Source organism: Mus pahari, chromosome 2, assembly GCF_900095145.1.
Source record: "Mus pahari chromosome 2, PAHARI_EIJ_v1.1, whole genome shotgun sequence".
NCBI classification, from domain to species: Eukaryota; Metazoa; Chordata; class Mammalia; order Rodentia; family Muridae; genus Mus; species Mus pahari.
The window spans coordinates 140,653,821-140,675,420 of NC_034591.1; the positions used below are offsets into that span (position 1 = coordinate 140,653,821).

At 48.6% G+C, this 21,600-nt stretch overlaps 1 protein-coding gene across 2 annotated transcripts in view; it reads left to right on the forward strand.

Annotated features, from left to right (window-relative positions):
• Window positions 1-21,600, forward strand: part of Vwf (von Willebrand factor) — a 154,417-nt gene that overhangs the window by 14,479 nt on the left and 118,338 nt on the right. The window contains exons 1-5 of one of the 2 annotated variants that reach the window (XM_021190195.1): window positions 2,681-2,932; window positions 4,181-4,235; window positions 5,077-5,241; window positions 17,037-17,139; window positions 17,370-17,578. In XM_021190195.1, the coding sequence (XP_021045854.1) occupies window positions 2,924-2,932; window positions 4,181-4,235; window positions 5,077-5,241; window positions 17,037-17,139; window positions 17,370-17,578 (541 nt within the window). In that variant the 5' untranslated portion in view covers window positions 2,681-2,923. Of the gene's footprint in view, window positions 1-2,680; window positions 2,933-4,180; window positions 4,236-5,076; window positions 5,242-17,036; window positions 17,140-17,369; window positions 17,579-21,600 lie in introns of those variants that run through there. The other variant, XM_029534982.1, reaches the window with a different exon arrangement.

Below are 21,600 nucleotides of genomic sequence, written 5' to 3' on the forward strand. Positions count from 1 at the left end.
GGAACTCACTTTGTAGACCAGGCTGGCCTCGAACTCAGAAATCCGCCTGCCTCTGCCTCCTGAGTGCTGGGATTAAAGGCGTGCGCCACCACGCCCAGCTTCTCTAACACTTCTTAATGTTCTTCATTTTTCTTATTCTTTGGAGTAATTTTCTTGGATTTCTTTTCCAACATCCAGACTTTTGTTTGATTTTCTTTTTGTTTTTTATGTGACCAAGTCTCACTATATATAAGGGTCTTGAACTCACAGTCCTCCTACCTCAGCATCCTGAGGGATGGGATTAAAGGCATGTACCACCATGTCCCACTCATTTGACTCTGGGCCAGCTGTGTATTTTAAAGTGTGCTGTGTTTTTCCAGCATTTTGATAGGTCAAAAGAGGATTTTAGATCCCTTAGAACTGGAGTTAACAGTTATGAATCACCATGTGGGTGACAGGAGTGAAACCTGGTCCCCTGGGAGGTCAGCCAGTGTTCTTAACCCCTGCGCCATCTCCCAGGCCCTAGGAGGAAGGGCATCCTGATGAGATATCCGTGCCCTTCCCTTTTGCTGTCAGGTTATTGAGACAATTCCTAAGACACCAGAGTTTGCCCAGGGATCTTATGCTGGGGAAGGTAAAGTGGGAAGCTGGAGGAGGAATTTTGAAATAGATTTTACATTGTTCCAACAACTTGTGAGACCACTCTTCGGGAGAGTGGAGCCAAGAAAAAGTAGAGGAATAAGGGGAGAGGGAGAGACTACACCTTGACCAGTACTGCTTACACACACACACACACACACACACACACACACACACACACACACACACACACCCTCCTGCACTCTGTTTAAGTCTAATTTCATCAGTACTTCAAGTATGGATTTAGGTGGGGGTCACTGGGTCTCTTTGTTCTGTTCCCACTGTGGCCACATGAATAAACCATCCTCTGTCTTTCATTACCATGTGCCTTTTAAATCATCCGTGGATGATGAGTGGCCAAGGCTAGATTGCTAGGCTTCTAGACTCTGGCCCTAAGGACTCTGGTAACAGAAATGTTAAGGGCCACTCTTCCTCTCTCATTCTTTTTCTTTCCTGGCAACACTGGCTTCCTACCTTGGCTGGTTATGCCAGTTGGTTTTGTTTGTTTGTTTGTTTGTTTTAACTTGACACAAGCTAAAGACATCTGAGAGGAGGGAAACACTTCCACAGTATGAGTCTATGCTCAAACCTGTAGGACATTTTCTTAATTCGAGGCTGATGGGGGAGGGCCCAGCTCATTGGAAATGGTGCTGAACCAGTGGTCCTGGGTTCTGCAAGAAAGCACTGTGAGAAAGCCCGTACGCAGAGCCCTTCCGTGGCCTCTACAGCAGCTCCTGCCTCCACATTTCTGTCTTGTGTGAGTTCCTGTCCTGACTTCCTTTGGTGATAAACTGTGTTACGAAAGCGTAAGCCAAATAAACACTTTCCTCCCCAATGTGCTTGTGGGTCGTGGTGTTGGTGTTTCATCACAGCAATAGAAACCTTAACTAAGACAGTGGAAAAGGGAACGGGGGAGTGTGCGGTGTGTGTGAAGGGGGCATAGTGGTTCTTCAGAGGCTTGGCGCAGTGGTGTGGTGAGAAGCAGTGAAGTAGGACACTCCTATACACTCTGTCATGGCTGTCTAGCTGAGTGCCAGGAATCCCACTGAGAAGGTCCTGCCTCAGTCCGCTCTCCTACATTGTACCCGGCTTCTCTTTGAACAGGAATTGGTGTGTCAGATCCTACTGAGAACTGGGCTTTTGGGAATAGGAGGTAGGCAGGAGAGAGAGAGAGAGAGAGAGAGAGAGAGAGAGAGAGAGAGAGAGAGAGAGAGAGAGAGAGAGAACGTGCAGATTTATGTTAGTGTGCATGTGTGTGAAGAATCGGGGCTCTGGAGGTGTGGTGCAGACTTGGGGATGTAGCTCAGTGGGAGATTGTCTGTCACGCGCAGGTCTTGGGTTCTATGCTTAGCAAAGAGGAGGTGTGTGTGTGCGTGTGTGCGTGCGTGCGAGTCTTTGGAGGGGGACTATTAGGACGGAACCATCATCTCCACCCCCCACCCCCCAATTCCCAAAGGCTTAGACTGTGACCAGGGCTTTCATTGCTGTTGCTGTTTGTTTTGAGACAGTCTCTCTATAGTCCTTGCTGTCCTGGAGCTTGCTAAGTAGACCAGGCTGGCTCAAACCTCATAGAGACCTTCCTGCCTCTGCCTCCAGACGTGTGCCACCATGCCTGGCCCAGGGCCTTTGTCTTTCACCTGTCCATAAAACACTGGCTAAGATACAAGCAGGCCGGTATTTGTGAGGTCTAGCCTGGACGGTTCACACCTGTGGGTAACGGGGCAGGAAGGGTTAGCAGGCTTCTTCCTCTCACCCTGCTGCTAAGTTGGCTAGGTCAGAGGTGCTTTTCAAAACCCCTGGAACTTGGAACCAGAAGCCATGTTGATGTAACCTGGTTCTCTCTCCTAGCCTGGACCAGGCTGTCATGGGAAAACCTACCGTCCCTGGTCCTGACTGCCTGTAGGGGCACTTAGGGAGTCCCAGGTACCAAACTGAGCTGTGGTGGTGTTTGGGGAGCAGATTCCAGGAGCTCTCCCTCTTGGCTCTTCAAGCCTTATCAGCCTGGAAAGGCTCCACTACTGCTTCCTGCCATTGTTTCCCGTTGGTAATTAAGAGAAGGCCAGGGCTCTGTGGTGGCAACTTGGAGTTATCGCAGGGCAGACGAATGAGCTCGGGCACAGCTTGGGCTTTCTCTCCCTGGCTCTGAGGACTTTGAAGCCCCCGGACGACTTGACAGCAGGATGGCCCAGCGTCTGAGCAGATCCACCCAGCAGTTGCTCAGGAACACGGCTTAGGAGTGAGCGGTGGCACCACTGAGCAGCGGCTGGGTTTCCCAAGGGACCTTGGAGATACAACCCCTGTTTGTATGGGGAAGGTATGATGGGTTTGGATGGAGAGCTGGCTTAGCCGAGGGAGGAAGGTACAGGGTGGATCCCTGCCCCTGAGGGTCTGACTGCGGATCCTATAACAGAAGGGGTTTGTTTGGAGGAGCGATTCAAAGCTATTTGGATCCTAACGTCCCTTCTGCTGTCGCCGCTGGGTCCTGCTTTCCTTTCTGAAGAGGCTTTCTGGCCTGGCAGAATTGTACTCAGATGAGACTGGCAGGTCCTTTTTCTCCCTTCTTGAGTATGGGCTTGGAGCCCCTGATGCACCTTTGTGCTGGGAGGGCAGCGGAGAGGGACACTTGCTTTGTGACCCAGTCTTGGCCATGTTCGGTTCACACTCATAAGATGCTGGGTTTACCCCTCTTCATTGGTCTGAATGGGCATTACGTAAGAAGGGTTGTACCCACTATGCCCTGGGTGGCACCTTCTGTGTGTCCTGTAACCTTCTCCAGAAGAGAGGGGTGACAGCAGGGGCTTTGAGGGTCGGAGGACTGTGCTCTGCCAGCCAGGATTGAGTGGGCAGTGGGGTGAGGCACGTTGTAAAGAAATGTCCTCAGGTCCAGGGCTGTTAAATCCCTGTCCCCTTGTCAAGGTCATTCAGCAAACATTTACAGAGCATGTCCTGGGTGCTGAGTGTCCTTGCAGGTCCCTGGGATGTTGGTGAGAAAGAAACTCCCTGCTCTAAAGGTGCTCACGGTCCAGGGCAGGTGGCTAACAAGTTCTCAGTGGTGGCCTCTGACTGGTCCCTGAGCCTGGGTTCCGATAGCAACAACAAAAGCCAGCCCCTTCTCCTCCTGGTTGGTTGCTATGTGTGATGGTGGAGTGGCACCTTTGTTCCAGATGCTGTAGGGTTGTGGGGACACGGGATGCTAGGCTAGCATCGAGGAAAGGAGAATAGAACCAGAACTTTCCCACCCCAGCTGGTCCTGGTATCATTGCCTGGAGAAGGTCCCAGCAGTGTGGCTCACTGGGATTGTTGCTCTTAGGCCTGGCTCTGCCATGGGAGGGTTTTGGGAACTAGTTCTCCATGTTTAAAAGAGGCATGGGGACCAGTGATAATCCATATTCCTCCTCCTCTTCTATTATTATTATTATTATTATTATTATTATTATTATTATTATTGGCTTAAGAAAATGTTCCCTCATTGGACACATGCATTGATGGTAGCATGTCCTTGCCACCTCTCTGGACAGTGAGAACCAGCTCATTTCCTTTTTTTTTTTTTTTTTTTTTCCAGATGAACCCTTTTAGGTATGAGATCTGCCTGCTTGTTCTGGCCCTCACCTGGCCAGGTAGGTACCAAATATTTTCTTTCCTTACCTTCTCCCAGGACCACTGGGAACACCTCCTTCCAGGACTCGGTACATGTGTCTGGAGCTCACCTGGGCTCCATCTGTGTTACACTTGTGACTTTAGGAGTCACTGGGTCACCTCCTGTGTCAGTTATGCAGAACCTTGTTTCTGATTTACACCCCCTCCAAACTGGATATCTGAAGGGACTTGGTAGCACAGAATTACACCGTGTAATGGGAGCACAGGGCGGGACAGACAGCATCCCAGCCTTGGAGACAGCATTTGTTTTCATGTGGTCATCTGGTTGAATCTCTCAGGGTAGATGAGGAGACTGCTGGTCAGAGAAGAGACACTATTGCACGAGAGTCACACAGAGCCAAAGTCCAAGGACAGTTCTCTGGTTTCTAGGCCATCCCCTCTCACTTCACTGCTTGTCCCACCTTAACCTCTCTCACTGAAATGCCAGCTATGCCCTTTGACTGGTGAAACAGAGCAACGAACAAAGTCACTTCAGGAATACCAACTCCTAACTGCCCATGGTGGGGACACAGATGACTCTACCATCTCTTATACTCTGAATTCTTCTGTGTTCTCTAAATTTTCTGTAACAGGCATCATTGCATAAGGCAGTAAGTGTCACCAAGATGAATCGATGTCCTGGAAGATTGTTTCTTCATTATTACCATGAGTTTGGGGTTATGCTCAGAGGCAAGGGGCCTCATTTAAAATGGAAAGCTCTTCCTTGCTTCTGCTTTCTATCCCTTGCAGCCTGGTTTCTGTGGGGCCAGAGAGCTTTGGGATGATGGTTCCATTATGCTCACCTGTGGCTTCTTCCTTCAGGGACCCTCTGCACAGAAAAGCCCAGTGACAGGCCGTTGACAGCTCGATGCAGCCTCTTTGGGGACGACTTCATCAACACGTTTGATGAGACCATGTACAGCTTTGCAGGGGACTGCAGTTATTTCCTGGCTGGGGACTGCCAGAAACATTCCTTCTCCATTCTCGGTGAGTCTTGGGTACCCGCTGTGGGATCCCAGAGCAAGGGCAGCTGAGATGGGGGACAGTTCCATCACTCAGGATCTGAGATTAGAGATCACTTCTGAGAATGTGGAAGGCAGTGGTCTCTCCATGACACCTTCCCTTGAAGATGGTGGCCTTCCCATGGCACCTTCCCTTAGGGCAGTGGTCTTCCTGTGACACCTTCTCATAGTCTGGTGTAAGGACATCTGTGTTACTTTGGTGATTGTATCCATTGCTGTGGGCCCCGGGCAACATCCCAGGAGTTCAATATTATAGAGAAAGAAGATGGCGTAGAAGAGCTTTGGGACACATGGAATTCAGAATTAAGAGCTTGGATACCTCCTAAGTTACCGATGGGAGCTGGTAGTCCACTTGTGTTGGCTTTGCATCCTCACTGCAGCTGTGGGATGCAGGTACAACCATCCTTGTTTACAAATGAGGAACTGTATCCAGAGAAGGCCATCGCATCTTTCCTAGGAGGAACTGGACCCCAGCTTAGCCCATTCAAGTTGGAAGACACTCCCTCAGCACTAGGGGGAGAGGATGTGCTCTAAGCTGAAGGCAATGATAGAGAACTAGGGTCCCTTGGTCCACTCTAAGAACTAATCCACTGGGAAGGAAGGCCTTGAATTCAAGAGGGACTGTTGTGGTGGGAGTTTTGTGGTAGGAGAGAGTAAGAAAGAGGGTCTGACTCCCAAATTCCAACAGGAAAAGTACATATTTAGTGTCAGGGGTGGGGATGAAGCCCTTAATTGAACACTGCCAAAAAGAATGTCAGGGTCAGGAGTGTTCTGGTTAAACCCGCCTGATAGAATTCTAGGTGAAGACAAGTCAGAGTGACAGACAGGAAGGTTGGGGATGAAGAATGTGGGCATATATCAAGTTTTTCTGAACATTATTCATTAATAATAATTGTTATTATTAGTGTGTGTGCTCGAGAGAATGCGTGCATGCACATGTACACCTTTGAGTGTGTCATGGCTCACGTGGAGGTCGGAGAACAACTGTCAGGAGTGGGTCTCACCTCTACCTGTTGAGGCACCGTCTCTCTTACTGTTTTGGCTGTGCTGGGTATTCCAAGTCAGCTGGCCCATGAGCTTCTGGTCCAGTCTCCTCTCCACTTCCAGTATCACCTTAGGAATGCTGGGCTCACAGATGTGGGCTCTGGGGGTCAAACTCAGGCCATTAGGCTGGTATAGCAGGTGTTCCCTACTTTGAGGCATATTATCAGTGGGGTTCCCATTAATATTGGGTTAAATGGGTAAATCCTAGGATAGATCCCAAGGTCAGGACTTAGTCTAGAGAAGGCTGAAATGGAGCCTGGCACAAGGTTGGCAGCATGCAGGGCCTTGCTTGACACATAGGTTGGAGGGCTCTCACGATTCTCTCTCCTTTAGTCATGCTGTGGGCCCAGGCATGTGGTAAGCTGTTTGTAAGCTGCCTGTGGCCATGGCTGTGAGATTCCCCATTCCTCGCATTCAGCGTGACCCACACTGGTCCTAAAATGGAGGGTCTCCTGCCTTAGCCTTTTGAGTGTTGGGGTTATAGATATGACCAACTCTCCTGGCTTCCTCCCGCTTCTGAGATGCTCTTTGTCCTGGCCAGTTTTAAGTCAACTTGATGAAAGCCAGAGCCATCAGTGAGAAGGGAGCCTCAATTGAGAGAATGTCCTCTGTAAGATCAGGCTGTAGGCAAGCCTATAGGACATTTTCTTAATTAGTGATTGATGGTGCTAGTGATAGCACGGCCCATTGTGGGTGCTGTTATCTCTGGACCGGTGGCCCTGGGTTCTATGAGAAAGCAGGCTGAGCAAGCCATGAGGAACAAGCCAGTAAGCAGCACCTCTCCAGAGACCTCCTTGTTTGAGTTCCTATCCTGGCTTCCTTTGATGATGAACAGTGAGATGGAGATGTAAGCCAAACAGTCACTTGTCTCCTCAGCTTGCTTTTTGGTCCTGGTGTTTTATCGCAGCAATAGAAACACTAACTAAGACACTTTCTTAGGCTGTCTTCCCACCAGCTCTCCTGCCTCCTTTAGCAAATCAGTCACTTTGGCATCCACCATCTTCCCTGTTCTCGGCAGCCCCACCAGGGTAAGGAGAGTATCTTGTTCTTCTTATTTTTATGTTGTTGAGTGGGATCTTGCAATAAGGACTGGAGAAGGATCCGTGAAACCTGGAGCTATGCTGTATTAAAGCAGGGGTTCTCAACCTATGGGGCGCTACCCTTTCAAGGGGTCAACTAGGATCATCAGAAAACACAGATATTTACATAACGATTCATAACAGTAGCAAAATTAGTTATGAAGTAGCAATGAAAATACTTTATGGTTGGGGGTCACCACAACAGGAGGAACTGTAGTAAAGGGTCACAGCACTGGGAAGGTTGTGGGCCACCGTATAAAAGGAAAATATTCATGTGAGTGACATTTGAGGAGTCTTGAATGAGGGGCTTGGGTTAGGTGGAGGACACAGGGAGGTTTTCCAGGCACCGGGGGCAGCATGAGCCTGGGGAAGAGGAAGGAGAGAGGGGGTGCATTATGGGCAGCCAGGGTCCAGATGGCTAAGGCTGTAATGACGGTCAAGCTTGAGCAATGGTTCCCATCTTCGGCAGGTGTCAGGATCACCCAGGGAGTTCAACAGCTATTGCTTGGTTCTAACCCCGGAGCTCTGGCCCCAGAAGCTCAGGAATGGGACCAAGAATCTCACGTCTAGTAATTCCCCAGCTGCTGATAACGGTGTTCACTGGGGACCGAATGTTGAGAAGTATGGGTTTTTTTCTTAGGGTTACCATTGCTGTGATGAAGCACTGTGACCAAAGCAACTTGGGAAGGAAAGGGCCTATTTAGCATATACTTTTACACAACTGCTTATCATCAAAGAAAGTCAGGACAGGAACTCAAGCAAGGCAGGAACCTTGGGGCAGGAGCTGATGTAGGAGCCATGGAGGGGGAATGCTGCTTTCTGGCTTGCTCCTCTTACTAAGCACGCTTTCTTATAGAACTGAGGACCACCAGCCCAAGGATGGCACTTCTCGAAATTTGCTAGCCACCTCCACCCCCACCCCATCAATCTCTAATTAAGAAGATGCTTTAGGCCTGCTTACGACCTGATCTTATGGAGGCATTTTCTTAGTTGATGTTCCCATCTCTTAGATGACTTTCGCTCCTGCCCAGTTGTCATAAATCTATCCAGTGCAGGGGTGTAAGTGTGCGAGAGAGGCTGAGGCTGAGGTACAGGGTCTTGAATCTGATGGGGGTGTGTCTTGGTTTACTTTTTCTATTGTTGTGGAGAGACACCATGACCAAAGCAAACTATAGAAGAAACAGTTTTCTGTGGCTTACAGTTCGAGAGGGTGAGTCCATGACCGTCATGGCCAGAAACATGGAAGCAGGGAGGCAGGCAGGCAGGCATGGCTCTGGAGCAGAAGTAGAAGGCTTACATTCTGATCTACAAGTAGGAAGTAGAAAGAGGGAGTGGGAGGTAATTGGGAATGGTAGGACATTTGACACCTCAAAGCCCATCCCCAGTGAGAGCCCTCCTCCAACAAGGCCACACTTCCCCATCCTTCCTAAATAGTTCCACTCACTAGAGACCAAATATTCAAATATATGAACCTATGAGGGACATTCTCATTCAATCTTCCCAGGTTGTCTGCTCCATTCAGTAGGCTGGGAGGCAGCAGGGTGGGGTCTTGCATAGTGAAGAAGGGTCAGAAAGAACTCGAGTACTGGCAAGAGGGGGCTGAGGGCGCAGTGTCTTAGTCAGAGTTCTACAGTTTTATAAGAGTTGCAGTGACTACAGAAAGCGTTTAACTGGGGTCTGCTTACAGTCTTAGAGGTTCAGTCCATGGTGGCACACAGGTAGGTGTGGTGTTGGAGAAGGAGCTGAGAGTTCATCTGGATCTGCAGGGAGCAGAGAGAGAGAGAGAGAGAGAGAGAGAGAGAGAGAGAGAGAGAGAGACTGGGCATGGCTTGAGTATTTGAAACCCCAGTGACACATTTTCTCCAACAAGGCCACGCCTCCTAATCCCTGTCAAGTTGCACCAATCCCTAAAGAACAAGCATTCAAATCTATGACCTGTAGGGGCCGTTGCTATTCAAACCACCACAGACAGGTATACGGGAAGAAGGATTGGTAGCCTGGGTCACAGTAACAAGGCAGGAGCTGTAAATGGACCAGAGACACTTTTGGGAAGTGACAAGCTGTGGAAACCACCCTGAGCACTGGGCTGTGGGCTCCCACAGAGGCTAGGGCGAGGTTTAGAAGAGCAGACTCCCCTCCTCCCCCAACTAGGAAGGCTGGGACTCAGTCCTGCCACTCAGGTAATCACAGTGTGTATTCTAACTGGAGCTCTTCCTACCTAGCCTTCATGGTGGAGAGGTAGAGATAAGGGATGCCCTACCTGGTGACTGTGGGCGTTGCTGAGTCAGAATGAAGTAGGAATGACGAGCGTTTTTTGTCCTTTTTTTTTTTTTTTTAATGATTTTCTATTTATGTGTATGTGTCTGTGAATATATGCCATGCGTATGCTGGCGCCTGTGGATCCCTTGCGGTTACAGGCACTTATGAATCACCTGATGTGAGTGTTAGGAACTGAGCTCAGATCCCTGGAAGAGCAGCGCGTGCTCCCTCCGGGTCTCTCCAGCTTTGACACCAGATTTCGACAAGGTTAACAGCATCGCCTCTCTACTCTATGGCATCAGATCTAGGGAGGGCAACGCTGATGCCCTAGTGGTGGGGATCTGTCTGCCTAAGCTTTAGCTTTGTCCTCCTGTGGATCCCGCCTAGAGACAAGGTTAGTAAGCAATACACTATGAATCTTAGGGACAGGCATAGAGTTCATCTCTTGGGCTCTGGGGACCCAGCTAGCATATAAAAAAAAAAAAAAACCCTCTTTCTCCCTACATGAGGGCAATTCAAACTGCCTTCCTCCATTAAGGGAGCCCTCATAGTCAAGGAAATTCAGGCTGTGCTGGTGTCTCTGGAATGTCATATGACCCCACCAGGATGGCCTTTGTCTATGTTTCTGTTGCTGGGACATGATACCCTGACGAAGGCAAGTTAAGGACAGGTTTACTTTAGCTCACAGCTGGTTACAAGGGAAGCACAGCGGCAGGAGCTCGAGACAGCTGGTCACGTAGCATCTAGAGTTAAGAAATGGAGACCAACAAACGTTCCTGAAGAAGACCTTCTCTCCTCGTTGCTCAGGACCCAGCCCAGGAAAGGCTGCCAATCACTGTTAGGGTGGGGCTTCCCATTTCAGTTAGCCTAAGCAAGACAATTCTTCTCAGGCAAGCTCACAGGCCAACCTAAACTACACACTTCCTTACACAGGCTCCTTCTCTAGGAGGTTCTAGAGCTCATTGCGTTGAGATGAGATTATAACACCAGTCCCTAGTGGCCTATGGGATTAACCATCACAGCCCCTTTGACTACTTGGCTCTGGTTAGCACTAGGCTCATCAACTTGGGTTAGTCAATTGGCTAATATTTCCAAGGACTTGGAGGCTACGCCACTCTGAGGAGATGGAAGCTGAGGAAGAGTCATACACTCACGTTCCTTTCCCGTCAGAGGAAACGAGAGTCTCCTCAGCCTCCTGGTCTTTATGATTCAGGCATGTGAGGCTCAGGTGAGATCAGAAAACGTGACCCTTCCTGCAAACTAAGTCTCAGAAGCATCCGGGTCACTCTAGGACGTCCTGCCGGGCCTCAGTGTGCTCTGTCAAGGTCAGGTTCTCTTTCACGGTTAACTCCCTTCTGCCGCCACCCAGGGCTAGAGCAGAGACCCAGCCTCATGGGTCACTCTTCCTGGTTTCAGTACCCAGGGGGCACTTTGAGATCCAAGGGGGGACCACGCGTTTCCAGATATCCCTGTCGATTCTCCAGTGGTTTGTGATCCTTTTCTCATGACAACTTGCTCGTGTCAAGGGTCAGTTTTCTGGGAGCCGTTGCTCAGAATCAGTTCTAGAGTAAACGTGCTTTACTATAGATTGATCGTATTTCCATCCCAATCCTACTGTGACTTCAGACAGACCCAATGGTTACTTTTCCTGTTGATATTAATGGTGTGTGGGAGGCAGGCTGGAGTGGTTTTGGGGAGGGGACTAGAGCCCGGGGTCAGGGGAAGGACCCTCGGCTTCGGACCCCGGGTTTCGTGTATAGGCCTAGGGATTACCTTGTACTCCATTGTTCTCCAAAGACATCCTGTTTCCTTGATTCGAAACCATTTACATTCCTGTCTGGGTGTCTGCGGGCCTTGCTCATATCCTGGGAAAAGTCTTTCTGTCTGTGCACGTAAGCCTACCTAATGCTGAGGGAAACCCTCTTGTGACTGGGGGCCCAAGCCAAGGTTTCATGTCTTCCACAGTCAGCACAGGGGCCACAGAGAGACCGGGGAATCCCTATTCCCCCTGCTTTGTAGGTCCTTCTCTTCCTAAGTCATGGCCACAAGATCCGGGTCCCAGATCAGCCCAAGGAGAGCCATAAGTAACCGGAAGCCTGTTTAGTCGTTTCCACAGTGCAAGATGTCTGAGAATGAACCCCCAGACTCACCCTGATTCAAGTTCCCCGTATGCTTCTGATGGGGCAGGATGCCTCCTGCTCCCACCAATGGGGTAAGGGTTGGTGGCTCGCTACTTTCTGAGCATCTTGTAGTGAGTTTGAGGCCAGCTGGGAGCCTGGGAAGAACCTGGCTGGTTTGTCTTTCTTCTCGGGTGGACACCCAGCCCTTCCTTGCCCAGCAGTGCTAGGCAATACTATACTACCTTGGAGGTTTGAGGTGTGGGGGGTTCCCTTTGGGGGGGGTGTCTGTGGACCCTTTGAATGGCATGCTTTCCTAATGGCTATACAGCATTTGCAGGAAGGAGAGAAGGCAGGTGAAATGGAGGGGTTTTAGAGTTCCTCTCCGTGTCAGTGGTTTGCTGAAGCCACTGTGCTGAGAGATCCTAGGCAGGCAGCTGTGTGTTGCAAAAAGACACGAGCTTGGGGATCAGAAAACCTGCACGCTGTGCTCCGGGTGACCAGTGTAAACTAATAGTCCTTAGTCAGAGTGGCTTCCCCACCACAGGATAACTGGCAGTGTCTGGGTACCTTTCGGAGGATCATATCTGGGGTATGTGCTACAGACATCTAGTGGGTGGGGCCAGGACATCTAATGGGTGGGGCCAGGACATCTAGTGGGTGGAGCCAGGACATCTAATGGGTGGAGCCAGGAATCTAATGGGTGGGGCCAGGTCATCTAGTGGGTGGGGCCCGGTTGCTGTTACTCATTCTGCCGTTTGTAGTGGGTCCCACAGCAAAATGTCCAGTCTCCAATGACAATGGTGGCCAGGTGGTGAAATAAGATTATATATTTAAGCCTCAGTTTCTTCAACTGTAATACGATAGCAATTTACCTGGCCTGGTGGTGTTTGCATACAATTTAAGTGTTTGAAGGAGTGACGTGAACCTGAGTTCCAGCCTGGCCTTTGCTACACAGATGCTGTCTCTTGGAAGGAAGGAAGGAAGGAAGGAAGGAAGGAAGGAAGGAAGGAAGGAAGGAAGGAGGGAAGGAGAGAGACAGTTTAGGTCAGTGTTGTTCATATTGAGCTATGAGCCATGTGTTGTAACTTATCATTTGCAGAGAACAGCAAATGCCAGAAGACTTCAGAGTGAGTGGCATATGGTAAGGGTGAAAACAGAAACTGTGTGTATATGTGTGTGTGTGTGTGTGTGTGTGTGTGTGTACTTTCACATAAAGAAAAGGGTGTTTTGACTGTTAAACTTGAGAGCCACTTGTTCAGATGACCTCAGAGACCCTCCTCGCTCTCATAGTGTGTCCTTTGAACACTTCCAGATCCACTGGCCCCTCCTGCTGTCCATGTGGCCAAGGGCTCTGAAGCCTGCTCATCTTATGGGATAGGGAGCTTCACAGCTTTGACACAGTTCTGCCTCCATTGAAGGCCACAATGCTAAGCCTGCCCCTGCCCCTGCACTGTTGATTCCCACTTGTCTTGGAGTAGGAAGGGGGATCTGGTTGACATAAACTATCCACTTCAGGATCTCAGATTCTTGCAGTCTGTGAAGATCCTGGACCACCAGCTCTGACCTGCTCCTTCTTACATCCTGCCCACCTTGGCACTTCTTGGCTACTTGACCCCTAGACTTTTTAATTCTGGTCTTTCCTGGAATCCTGGGCAATTCCTTCAAATGATCGATGGTGTTTGGCTGATCTTGGGGAGTCCTGTGGATGGGGGAGGAAGGATTGGAGCAACCAAGGGATCAGGGACACCATGAGAACACAGCCTACAGAGTCAACTGACCAGGAACTCATGGGGGGTGTGTGGAGATCAGGGAGCCTGTAGGGGTCTGACCTAGGCCCCCTGCATATATGTTAGAGCTGAGTTGCTTGGTATTCTTGTGGGAGTCCTAACAGTGGGAAAGGGCTGTCCCTGACTCCTTTGCTTACTTTAGGACCCATTTTCTCCTGTTGGGCTGCCTCTTCCACCCTTGATATGATAGCACATGCCTGGCCTTACTGTAGCTTGATATGCCATGTTGGTTGATGTCCCCGGAAGGCCCGCTCTTTTCCCAGGAGAGGTAGACTGGGGCTAGGTGTTGGGCGGGGAGGAGGAGAGGTGTTGGGGAGAGACTAGGGGGAAGGGAGGGAGGGGAAACTGCAGTCAGACTTAATATATGAGAGAAGAATTAAAAAAAAAAATTCAATATGAAGGGCAGGTGACTCCCTCAGGGTCACCCCCTGGGGAAATCCACACTCCACAGCTTTTATTATATAAAGTCACTTTGTCTCCTTTCCTGCCACACTATAAGTAAGGTAACTTTGAAACAACTGGTCCACTTTTCCTTTCATTTTAGACAGAGTCATGCTATGTAGCTCAGGCTGGGGTAGAACCTGTGACCTTCCCAGTTCAGCTTCTCTCAGTTTCAGGATCACCCACCTCACTTTATCTTGACTTTGTTTCCATTTTCCTCAGGCTTCTTTTTTCTATCAAACTGACCTTACTTCCTTCTCCTTCTCTTCCTCTTCCTCAAGGAGTGTTCCCTCAATCCTCCTCGAGGAGTGCTCCCTTATTCCTCCTCAAGGAGTACTCCCTCACTCCTTCTCAGTGAGTGCTCCCCCATTTTTTCATTCTTCTCTTGGGAAGGGCAAAAGCTCTCATGCTCCCCAGTGTGGCTTTGGGGATTCATTCTTCTTGTTTGATTTTCTTCTGTTGCTGCTGCATTCTGGGCTAGCCTAGCCTCTGAGGCAGGGGCAGCGGCCTTTCTATGGCATCTCTGAGAGAAATGGACTTGTTGGTCCAGATCTGGGTGGCAATGGCACCTCCACAGCTGCCTGGGTGATGCCTATGCATCTCCTAGCACTACCCTGGTCACAGTTTCCCTGGCTCTCGTGTTCACAGCTCCCTTTCCTGAGTCTCCATAGGAGACTTATAGGAGGGAGAGCCTATAAGAAGGGCAGGCCTTCAGGGAACCCCTTCAAGTTCCCAGGAGAAAGGTGCCTTTGACACCTGGTGAGGTTTCCCAGGAAACAGAGACAAAGTGTCTTTGTCTGCCTTTCACAGCCATGTTGGGGATGCAAAGGAAGGACAGACTGATGAGGAGACAAGCTGGGGGCGGGGATCATAGAGGTCAGGGACATCTAGAGGGAAGGAGCCAAGCAGGGCCTCACTGTGCCTCACAGCAGGCCCTGTTGGTGCACAGTGTTTGGAGCACAGACCTCAGGCAAGCTTTGGTTTTGGCTCTGGACCCACAGCAAATGCCTAGGGACAGACTGATCCACGAGAGGGTTTGCACGCTGGAGCCTAGCGCTGGTTGTCTTTTAAAATAATCACTTTCACGCAGCCATTTCCCAGCATGTGGAAAAGCTAAGTAATAGGATATTCATGCACTTACACTGAAATGCTGTTGTATCTGTCTGTCACCCATGGTCCTGCGGCCTGAGACTTACTCTCTATAGAACTAGTCTCAGGCTGAAGAGGTGGCTCAGCAGGTAAGAGCCCATCCTGTCCATCCCGTGCTTGCAGAACACATGCACATCCCCACCCCTAAACCTTGAACACATACATGTAAGTTAAAAAAAAAAAAAACTTTAAAAAGTATATTCTTAGTGAAAGTGTAGAGCAGGCCAGCCCTCTGCCTTAGACATGGCTGAATGAGGACAATTAGGAGGTTGGGGCTGGTGTTATTTGCTATTCTAGAGTCATTCTAGAATCATTCTGTACAACTGTGTGTGCCCCGTGAAGGAAGGTGGGACCCCAGACTGAGACGGCCGAGACATGGAACTCAGTGATGGGCCACATTCAGTTGATTTCCTGTGGACATTAAAGCAGCTACTGGCTATTTAGGGATTTTTCTCTCCTCCCTCTGTCCTTCCTTTCCTTCTTCCTTCTTAATCTCTTGCTTCATTAATTTATGTGTTTATTTACTCGCATGTGCCTGTGCGTGCCACATGCACGTGTGTGTCACATGCATGTATGGAGGTAAGAGGATCACTCGTGGGAGTCAGTTTTTTCTTCTGCCACGTGTGTGGGTTTTGGGGCTCCATCTCAGATTGTCCTGGTTGGCAGCAAACACAGCTTTTACCTGATGAGCCATCTCAATAGCTCTCTCCTGTTTTCTCAGAAGGTCGGATGCACAGCTCGGTTACCTGCTGGATAACAGTTTGGGTTGGTCTGTTGAGCTTGGTGCAGAAGCTCAATCCACACTGATGGCCCTTTGTGTTTTGTTTAATGAGTTTGGCACCTCTATTTTATCCTGCCTGTGTTGCTGTGAGGCTTTGCAGAGGGTGGCAACTTCAGGGGTACAGCGGTTCACTTCCTCGGTGGTCCTGACTGTGGTGGTAACAGCTCACATCAATGGACCTCTCCAGTCTTCTGTGGGCGTGGCTCCACAGGCTTCCTTACCACTGTTTTGTTGAGGAGCTTGAGGCCACACCTCTAGCCCTCTAGGAGAAGACAGAGACCAATTTATTCATTTCCAAGGCTCACCTTCCACCTGATCTCCAGATTCTCTCAGGCCCCCTCAGGCCCACAGTTGAGAGGTCTCCACTGGCTTCCCCTTCCTACATCCTCCAGTTTCTCTGTTCCCAGGGCTCCAGACTCAGCTTCTCTGCTGACCCCTCCCTTTCCTTTATCTCCTACACAGTCTGTTATCTTTGAACACCAACAGCCCAGACTCTGTGTTTCTTACAGATTAAGTTTGCATTGCTAAGCTTTCAGAGAACTGTGAAAAATGCCTGTGTTTGGCCCTCACAGCCAGGCCATTGGCAGAGAGCTTTTTCCTGGGTGTTTGTGTGGTGTTTGGCCATACACATGTCACTAATGGAGATATCAGTAATTTATTGATTCCCATTTACAGTTCCCTTTAAGTTTCTCACGGGAAACCATGTGCAGTTAAACAGTAGGACTCAAGTCTCCACTTTAAACAAACATCACATAGATTCTGACTTGGATTCTCCTACGATGACAACACTGTGTGGTAAAGCTGGGTACCTACAGCTCACTCTACTTCTATCTGAGCTCAGACAGTGTGAGTCTTATTTTTATACTAAGATGATGAGCTTCCAGAAGGACATGGCCTTGCCTGTGCCTCAGTCCACTGAGGGCCGTGCATCAGCCCTTAGTACTTACAAAGAGAAAGATGAGGGAGTCGGGGGTTTTCAGGGGTCTTCGTTGCTTTTCCATTGGGTCTTTCAGGAGAAGACTTCCGTGGAAATTACAATAGACACGCAGGAAAAGATGTATTAGTTTTGGACGGAACTCTTTTTTTTTTTTTCCTTTCAGGGAACTTCCAAGATGGCAAGAGAATGAGCCTGTCTGTGTATCTTGGGGAGTTTTTTGACATCCATTTGTTTGCCAATGGCACCGTAATGCAGGGGGACCAAAGGTAAGTCAGAAGCTCAGGTGTCCCATGGCAAAGGACCCTGGAGTCTTTCTCTCACACTTTCCATTCCATTGTAAATTAAGAGACCGCAGGGGCAGGTCTCTGCAGCGCTGGTCTAGAGCCTTGTTCACTGTGCTTACTGTCTGGATCCTGTAACATGGGCTTGGGTCAGGAGGTTGGGGAGATGCTAAAATTGCACCAGCAGCTCAATGAGCTTGCCCTTTGTCCTTCAGCATCTCCATGCCCTACGCCTCCCAAGGACTCTACCTAGAACTCGAGGCTGGGTACTATAAGCTTTCCAGCGAGGCCTTTGGCTTTGCGGCCAGAATCGATGGAAATGCCAACTTCCAAGTCCTGCTGTCAGACAGACACTTCAACAAGACCTGTGGGCTGTGCGGTGACTTTAACATCTTCGCCGAGGATGACTTTAGGACACAGGAGGGTAAGCTATCTCTTCAGAGAGTATCTGGGGCTTTCAACCTGCTTAATTTAACGTCTGCTGACCTTCATTCATAGTCCATTGATTCTGTGCTTCATAATTTTGGATTGTCAGCTCATCTTTAGGAGAGTTTTATGTTAAATTTGCACTCTGCATAAATTATTGATACTCTTTCTCTCTCTCTCTCTTTTTTTTTTTTAAAAAAAACAAAACATTTTTCAAGACAGGGTTTCTCTGTGTAGCCCTGGCTGTCCTAGAACTCACTCTGTAGACCAGGCTGGCCTCAAACTCAGAGATCTGCCTGTCTGTCTGTTGAGTGCTGGGATTAAGAGCATGCACCACTGTACGCAGTTGAATACTGATCTTAAAAGAAGCATAAATCTGAATCTCAAACCTTCCCTAAGCTTTCTCCTTACCCCACGTTTTCAGAAGAGATTTTCTTTCCTCTTATACTGAGCCCAGGCCAAGGAAACAAACTCTTGTTTTTCTGGTTTTCAGAGTAGGTTTTTTTTCCTGTTAGCTTTCTCAGAGGACCACACCTTCACAGCAGGGATTTAAGTCCACCGTCCCACCACCCATGTTCAAGATGGCTACCCTCAGTCTAATCGTCTGCAGCCAGCCACTTGTCTGTTCTTCCTGCTTATCTTTGTTATTCTTCCTCTTCTCCTCTTCTCATTTCTCTTCCTCTATCTCAGAATTCTGTCTACTCTTTTTGAAGTTATTTGTGGCTTCAATAGAATGTTTGTCCATTGTAATATGTATGTATAGATAATATGTATATGTATACACATACACACACACACACACACACATACATTTACATATGACTTATGCTATGGAAAACAAAGTGGTATTTGTTGGCAAACATTCAGTCCCTGGTGCTAGTTTTGGAAACATCCCCGAAAGTGATTTATTTAGTTCAGCTCTCAGTTCAGACCCAACACTATTTGTCCCCAAACAGTTAAGTTTGTTTCCTGACTTCTGAGAGTCTCAACTTGTTTTGTTTCTTAATCTCTGAGACACCCGCCCCACTTAAATAATAATATTTGCAGTTTCATCTACTGGGCCCCCTTCTGCTTTGGTTCATATTTAGCCATAAAGTTTCATACTATACGAAATCAGGGCTGAAAAAGATTTTTTGAGACCACCTTGTCTAACTTTTCCTGTATAAATAAAGAATTTGACATCCAGGATGAGGGGAACAGCCCTGATCTCACTGACTGGCTGAAGGAACTTTCCCTCCCTTGTGAAGTTGCTTCTCCACCTCTTCCTTAAGATGTCCAAGCCCACTCTACTCGATCGGGTACCAAAAAGCATCTATCACGATATCCAATACACAATAGGTACCAAAGAGCATCTATCACAGCATCCAGTACACAATGGGTACCAAAGAACATCTATCACAGCATCCAATACACAGTGGGTACCATAGAGAGTATCTGTCACAGCATCCAATACACAGTGGGTACCATAGAGAGTATCTGTCACAGCATCCNAGAGAGTATCTGTCACAGCATCCAATACACAGTGGGTACCATAGAGAGTATCTGTCACAGCATCCAATACACAGTGGGTACCATAGAGAGTATCTATCACAGCATCCAATACACAGTGGGTACCATATAGATTTCAGTTCTTTCCACTGGGCTCCCCTGGTCTATTAGTTTCCTCTGGCTTCCAGTGAGTTACTACAAACCAGATGACTCCCAGCAGCAGAAGCCTATTCCTTCACAGTTCTGGAGACCAGAGCCCTAATCCAGGCCTCGGCAGGGCAGGGCTTCCTCTCCTGGGAGAGGATTTGTCCCTCGGGTCTCCAGTGGCTGCTGCATCCCTGACTTGTAGCTGTCATTTCTACCTCTCCCCTATGAGTACCTGCATCTGATTTCCTTCTTTTTCTGATAAGGATACATATAGCTGGACAAAGGGCCCCTCGAGGTAATCCCGGAGAAGCGCTCCTCCTAAGACTGTTAGCTGAATCGTTTAATTTGTGGTATAATGTGATAGATTATTTTAAAAATGAGCACATCATTGAAGGAGGACTTTCTTTTCCGCTCATCAAACTAAATAATCAGAAAGGCCTCCCTTTCTTTCTATACAAGGCAGTTTATTTTATTCCCACGTGTACTCTTTGACCTTAAATCTCCTTTTTAGGTCTGGCTATGTAAGAGATTGCTCACCAATATTCAGCAAGGCTATCAGGAAGAGCCTTCGTTCCAGGCTGTGTAGGTCTTTAAAACCCCCACCCCCACCCCCGTGGTAGCCAACTATAGAATGAACACTATAGGTACAAAAGCACCTGGACTTTGAGAATGAGAACCTGGAAGAGCCAGTGATGGGGGAGGGATGAGGTAGGGGTTGGAGGGGGGTCTTAAGACTCATGTCACATCCTTACCTTCATCCCACACTAATGTTCTGAGCATTCAGAATCCACTGTAGCTGAAGGTGGAGCTGAGACACAGACTTGTGCTCATAACAAAGGAGCTCACAGATGAATGCTCGCTCAAAAGTCATAGAAGGTCAGGGCCAAAAAGGAACCCAAAGAAAGATAAGAGGTTTCCTGGGGAGTTGCCTGGGGTGCTTAACATGGAGAAGGGCACACCCCACTAGGCTGGGATGGGGGAAGGAAGGAGAGCTAGCTCAGAAAGGTTGGATGTTCTTGGGCTCTGTGTCCAGGACTACGTAGAGAGAGTTGGCATGGTAAGAATGAGTTGGTTGCTGACCTTGTCTCTATGACAAAATATCTGAACCAACAAGTCAGAGAAGCAAGGACGTATTTTGAGTTCACAGTTTCCGAGATTTCAGCCCAGAGTCCTCGGTTCCAACCGCTCAGGGCTTTGTGCCCTCCATCACTGCAGATAGGGACGTGTGGTGGAAGAGGTTGCTCATTTCATGGCAGACAGAAAGCAGGGCAAAGGAACACAGAATGAGCCGGGGCAAGGACACATTCTAAGTGGCTTATATCCTCTAACTAGCCTAGGCTTCTCTCTCCTAAAGTTACCAGAACCTCTCTAAGTAGTGCCACTTGTTGAGGACCAAACTTTGACCACACGAGAGAGTGTATGGGGGCATCTTACGTTAAAACCATGACAAAGGAGGAGGAAAATGGTCCATACAGAAGAGGAAGGGCATGCCAAGACATGGAGAAGTGGGGGTAAATGCCATCGCCTGCATTATCTTTCTTTTTAAATATAAAATTCACCCAACCACTGTTTTTGAGAATTTCATATACTATACATTATTTCTACTTCCCCTCTCCCTTCTCCCTCCAACTCATTTTGTGTGTCTCCCAACTCAGTCTTCCCTATGACTGCTTCTTTACTGTTACACGCACACTCTCATGCACACACACATGCACCCTCTCACCCTCGCTGAATGCATTTAGTGTTGCTCATATGTGTATTTGTTTAGGGTTGACCATTCATGATTGAACAGCCTATGTAGGGGCTCATTCTTAGAGAAAATTGAGTCTCCCTCTCTCTTCAGTCATGAATTGCCCCCATCTCTTCATCTAAAGGTGGGACTCAGATAGGTCTCTTCCCATCCATATTGGTATGTCACTGGTGTTGCTGCTGTGCTGGTCTTGTTCAGGCAATTGCATTTTTGAAATCTCATGGGTGCAGCTTCTCTGTCATATACAAATGACACCGTCTCACAGCAACCTCCCCGGTCTTCTTTTTGTGTCTTTCTGTTTTCTTCTCTGTGAAGTTCGATGTGTAAGTTGGGGTTGAGTGGCTGTCTTAGTTAGCGTTTCTGTTGCTGTGAAGAGGCACCATGACCACGGTGGCAACTCTTATACAGAAACTTTAACTGGGGCTGGCTTTCAGTTTCAGAGGTTCAGTTCATTATCATCGTGGCGGGACATGGTGGCAGGTAGGCAGACATGGTGGTGGAGAGGAGCTGAGAGTTTACATCTTGATCCAGAGACAGCAGCAGGATACTGTGTGCTCCAATAGGCATAGCTTAAGCATAGGAGACCTCAAAGCCTGCCCCCTAGTGACACACTTACTCCAAAAGGCCACACCTCC